At 44.2% G+C, this 5,701-nt stretch overlaps 1 protein-coding gene across 4 annotated transcripts in view; it reads right to left on the bottom strand.

Moving 5' to 3' along the window:
* Positions 1 to 4,907, bottom strand: part of SLC25A26 (solute carrier family 25 (S-adenosylmethionine carrier), member 26) — a 166,312-nt gene extending 161,405 nt beyond the window's left edge. Inside the window, exon 1 of one of the 4 annotated variants that reach the window (XR_001002312.1) lies at positions 4,511 to 4,637. Coding sequence is in view for 1 of the 4 variants with exons in the window: in XM_011947176.1 (XP_011802566.1) it covers positions 4,511 to 4,543 (33 nt within the window). In the remaining 3 variants the exon portion in view is untranslated. Of the gene's footprint in view, positions 1 to 4,510 lie in introns of all 4 variants that reach the window. The other 3 variants (XM_011947177.1, XM_011947178.1, XM_011947176.1) reach the window with 3 other exon arrangements.
* Positions 4,908 to 5,701: the final 794 nt, after the last annotated feature.

Below are 5,701 nucleotides of genomic sequence, written 5' to 3' on the forward strand. Positions count from 1 at the left end.
AAAAAAAAAAAAAAAAAAAACCATTTTCTGGAGAAAAATTCAAGCTAGCTAGCTGCAGAAATTTGCATAAATAACCAGGAGCCAAATGTTAACTGACAAAACAATGGGGAAAACGTCTTCAGGCAAGTCAGAGACCTTCATGGCAGCCCCTCTCATCACAGGCTCGGAGGCCTAGGAGGGGAAAAAATGGTTTCCTGGGCTGGGTCCAGGGCCCTCCTGCTGTGTGCAGCCTCAGGACTTGGTGCCTTGTGTCCCAGCCATGGCTAGAAGGGGCCAAGGTAGAGCTCAGGTCATGGCTTCAAAGGATGCAAGCCCCAAGCCTTGGCAGCTTCCACATGGTATTGGTCCTGTGGGTGTGCAGAAGACAAGAACTGAAGTTTGGGAACCTCTGCCTAGATTTCAGATGATGTATGAAAACGTCAGGATGTCCACGCAGAGGTGTGCTGCAGGGGCGGGGCTCTCCTGGAGAACCTCTACTGGGGCGGTGCAGAAGGGAAATGTGGCTGCCTCAATAGGGGAGTCCCCACCAGGACATCACCTAGTGGAGCTGTGAGAAGAGGGCCACTGTCCTCCAGACCCCAGAATGGTAGATCCACTGACAGCTTGCAACCTGTGCCTGGAAAAGCCACAGACACTGAATGCCAGCCCATGAAAGCACCCAGGAGGGGAGCTGTACCCTGCAAAGCCACAGGGGCAGAGCTACCCAAAACCATGGGAACCCACCTCTTATACCAGCATGACCTGGATGTAAGACATGGAGTCAAAGGAGATCATTTCAGAGCTTTAAGATTTGACTACCCTGTTGGATTTCAGACTTGCATGGGGCCTACAGCCCCATCATTCTAGCCAATCTCTCCCATTTGCAATGGGTGTATTTATTCAATACCTGTAACCCCACTGTATCTAGAAAGTAATAAACTTGCTTTTGATTTTACAGGCTCATAGCAGAAGGGACTTGCCTTGTCACAGATGAGACTTTGGACTATGGACTTCTGAGTTAATGCTAAAGTGAGTTAAGACTTCGGGGACTGTTGAGAAGGCATGACTGGTTTTGAAATGTGATGACATGAGATTTGGGAGAGACCAGGGGTGGAATGATATGGTTTGGCTCTGTGTCCCCACCCAAATCTCATCTTGAATTGTAACTCTATAATTCCCATGTGTTGTGGGAGGGACCTGGTGGGAGGTAACTGAATCACGGGGGTGGGCCTTTCCCATGCTATTCTGGTGACAGTGAATAAGTCTCACAAGATCTCATCGTTTTATAAAAGGGAGTTCCCCTGCACATGTTCTCCTGTCTGCCACCAGGTAAGATGTGACTTTGCTCTTCCTTTGCCTTCCACACGATTATGAGGCCTCCTCAGCCACGTGGAACTGTGAGTCAATTAAGACTCTTTCCTTTATAAATTACCCAGTCTTGGGTATGTCTTTGTTAGCAGCACGAGAACAGACTTACACAATGTAATCCTACCACCAAAAATACTTAGTGTTATTTTGGAGTATTTCAATCTGGCTTTTTTCCCCCATGAATGGAATAGGTTTTAACATAGCTTTAATTTGGTACAAGCAAATGTACATACATGCAATGTTTTTCTCTTATCTCATAAGCATTTTCCATGTAATTATAGTACATTCTCTTCACAAGCACTATTTTTTATGGCTGCAGACTAGTCCAAGAAAAGGGTTTCCCATTGTTTGCCTAATTCTTCCCCTCCCATGTTTTAGTAGCTTCTTACTGTCTTTACTGAGTTAAATGTTATTAATATAAATATCTTTAGGTTGCTAATACTTAGCTCCAGCTGCTTTCCTAAAAGTATACACTGATCAATGTACTCTTTGAGGATTCAGCTTCTGGATAGCCCGCTCTGTGCTCCAAATGAAAACTAACATCCCAAAGGCTTTCCACTTATTCAGTCCTCTTCATGAAGCTTTAGGAAGGGAGCACTTCAATGTCTGCTACTTGCCAGGCTCTGCTGTGCATGTGTAATGTTATCTCATTTAATTCTTCAAATCCAAGTTTCAAGACTTCAGCGATCATCTCAGCTTTTCATTCATTCAAAGTAGTACTGAGTGCTTACGTAGTGCCAGGTACTGGTAACACAGTAGCAAACAAAACCAAACTCCCTCAGGAGTGTTCACTCTGTCTCAAAGGCACTCCAAGACATTAAAAAGTAGCCACTCCATTTCTGTACTTCTCTGATAACAAAACATTTCAATAGCTTCCATTACACTTCAGATGAAATCCAAATTATTTTCCCTAGCCCACAAAGCCCCACTTCAGCTGGCTTTGCCTACCCCTCCCATACCATCCCCTGCCATGTTACCCTTACCCATTAGGCCTCACCACTTGAATATGCTAAGCTCTTTCCACTTGAGCCATTCCCCATGACTGAACCTCCCACTCTGATCATCAAAAATTCAAGCCCCTTCCCATCTTTTAGGTCTTAGCTGAAATGTCACCTCTTCATGGCTTTCCTTGGTCACTCCATCTAAGAGGTTCACCAATATTTCCCTTATCTGTCACATCTTCAGTTCATTTCTTTCCATAACACTTATTCACTGCAACTGTTTTGTTGGCCTTTCTTCCCTACTTGAAATGGGGTTATCTGCCACTGTATCCACAAAGCCTACCACAGTACCCAGTGGGCAGAATACATGGAAACTCAACCATGCGCTGAATGAATAAATAAAATGTTTTTCCTTTACCTGGAATGATATCTAGTTTCTTGAAACTTCCACCTATGGATCCTAATTTTACCGTCTATAAATACATTGGGAAAAAAGTATACTTTACTGCATATGTATCATACTTTAAGTATATACTAAATTCATTATTTTGTTAACTGCAGCACTCACCTGTGTTTTAGCAATTGCAACCTTTGCTGACTTGAGAGTATCAAGAAGCAGATAAGGGCACGACTCCCAAGTGACATCACCTGGGTTGGAATATGAGCTCCAATACTTATACACATGAAATGGATCTCATTTGTGTGATTTTGAACTAGTTATCTAACCTCTTGGTATCCCAGTTTCCTCATTTGGAAAATTAGGATAAGACTTCAATTATTGCGAGAATTAAACGGGATAATGTATGTAAAGCGCTTACCCTAGTTCCTGGTACAAGAATGTTAGCTGACAAACTACTACTGCTGTCTCACCAGCTAGACAGGAAAGCTCCTTAAAAGCGGTAACGTTGGGCCGGGCGCGGTGGCTCATGCCTGTAATCCCAGCACTTTGGGAGGCCAAGGCGGGCGGATCACGAGGTCAGGAGATTGAGACCAGCCTGGCTAACACGGTGAAACCCCATCTCCACTAAAAACACAAAAAATTAGCCGGGCTTGGTGGCGGGCGCCTGTAGTCCCAGCTACTCGAGAGGCTGAGGCAGGAGAATGGCCTGAACCCGGGAGGTGGAGCTTGCAGTGCGCCAAGACGGCGCCACTGCACCCCAGCCTGGGCGAAGAGTGAGACTCCGTTTCAAAAAAAAAAAAAAGCGGTAACATTATTCTTTATATTTCTAAGACCTACCTTATACAAGTTTCAACAAATCTAGATTTAAAGCTATCATCCTACAAGTCTGGCTAAAACATCCCTACTTCCATATATTCCCCTAACACGCTGAACCTAGCCCACCTGTTATTTATCCCAACAGTCATTTTACTATTTTGTCTCTAACACCTGACTCTTAGGAGCAGCTGTATCTTGTTCACCATGCTATCCTCAACACCTGCAACACCAAAATTTGATAATTCAGTGAATAAATCACTGTGGGCCTCCATTTTCCCTGTGAAAATGATTTTTAAAATTATTTATTGTCTGTCACTACCCATTCCACACAATGAAAACGTAGGCAGCCAAACTGTCTTGTTAACTGCTGTATCTAATATACCCTACTGGAGGCTCCAAAATATTTGGTAAAGGTGTATTTTTTGGTTTTTTCTGTTAAGACATGTTGATGCTCGTAGTTTTCTGCTACGGAATTAAATACTAAGCCTGTCTACTGACTCCGCAGCGTTATTGATGAGCTAGCTATGTGTGCTCATCAATATTTCTCCAAAGCCTAGGCAGAAATAGCAAATTATGCATTGAATGAAAAGATGGACATGCTATTTTCTAAGACTTAAAAGAGATGCAGCAAAATAAGAAAGGCAGTATCTAATACTTGGGCTTTGAGAGACTTGAGTAAGGTTTTTGTTGTTGTGTTACATTTCTTTAATTTCCAAAAGAGTAGTTAAGTGTATAATAGAAGCTTTTTTTCTTTTAAGTAAATGAGTGTGCAAAAGACGAGTCAAGTACCCCTTCCTTCCCCCACCTGTCTCTTACGATCTGGCAGTGCAGACACAGCCTTGATACCAGGCCTGGGAGCCCCGCGCTCCTTCTCAGACCTGACTGCCAGTAACCCGAGGACAGTCCAGCGCGCAAAACCGGAAGACAGCCAATGCTGAGAACCCCCACCGGCTCCAATGCCGGACGCCGGCACTCTGAGCAACCCACCCCACCGCCCCGCACTCACCACCAGCGATGCCATGAACCCCGGCCGGTCCATGGTCGCTCAGACCTCATCAAGGCTACAATCCAAGCCGGAGCAGAGGCGGATCACGTCCTCGCGCGGTGGGCGTCGCCATCTTTGAGGCGGGCCTACCGTGCACTTCCGGGACCACGTGCCGTAGAACCACAACAACTGCACGTGCAACGCCCAAGACCCGGGCCAAGAGGAGAGCTAGAGAGGAGGGGCGGGGCCTCGGGGAGTGTGGACGAGCTAAGTCTCGGCAATTCTCTTACCTCTGTTTCCAGCAGCAGCGTTGTGTGCAGCTAGACGGAGGAACTCTGGCGAGCAAAAGATCCTCGGCTGGGATCCAGGAGAGAGAAGCCGTAGAATGAGGCCGGGGTGATTCTGAACTATAAACCCAAAAGAGGCGTGGCTATGGCGGATGGAGGAGTCGTGAGGGGCGTTACTAACCTCTGGAGGCGCGGTTCAGAATCCTAATCTGATATTTCATTTTGGTTTATCTCTTAGTTTTGTCAACAAATTTTATCTGAGTTTATATTAAATTAACTCATTATCAGAAGATTATTAAATAAAGATATAGAAAAATACTTAAAAAGTTTCCTGACCGGAGCTAAGAATTAGCATCCTCCATTTCTCTTTACAGGCAATTATTGTACTTAAAATTATTAGTTTATTCAGTTGTTTACCTGCTCATGTTGTTCGCTGTTGTACTCATGTGTACACCTCAAAGCACACGTTATTAAGTACTTAATAAAATTTCTTGGAGTGAACCTGTCTTTATTAAACAAATACCTTGTAAACGTCTGTGTATATTAAGGGCCAACTACATGTATCTCAGACGTGGTGCTAAGTGATTGACAGACATTTTTTCATTGAATCCTTTCACCAACCCTATGATGTCAGCACGGCTACTGTCCTCATTTTACAGAGGCTCCTGATGCTCCAACAAGTAACCAACTCACCGTGGCTACAGAGAACACAGCAGAGCAAACACTGAAAATATACTTAATGCCCTCATCATCTTTCCTCAAAACCCTTAAAATACCTGAACAGGCTCCTTGCCTGGCCTTTCTTCAATCCCTATTCTATAACACTGCTAGAATTATTCTTATAATTATTCTTATTCTCTTCTAGATAAAATGATCTAGAAATGATTCGCAGAATAGCTTTAGGCGTTAGATGAAATTCAAATTC

This window comes from Colobus angolensis, unplaced genomic scaffold (genome assembly GCF_000951035.1).
Source record: "Colobus angolensis palliatus isolate OR3802 unplaced genomic scaffold, Cang.pa_1.0 Scaffold26, whole genome shotgun sequence".
Taxonomy (NCBI): domain Eukaryota; kingdom Metazoa; phylum Chordata; class Mammalia; order Primates; family Cercopithecidae; genus Colobus; species Colobus angolensis.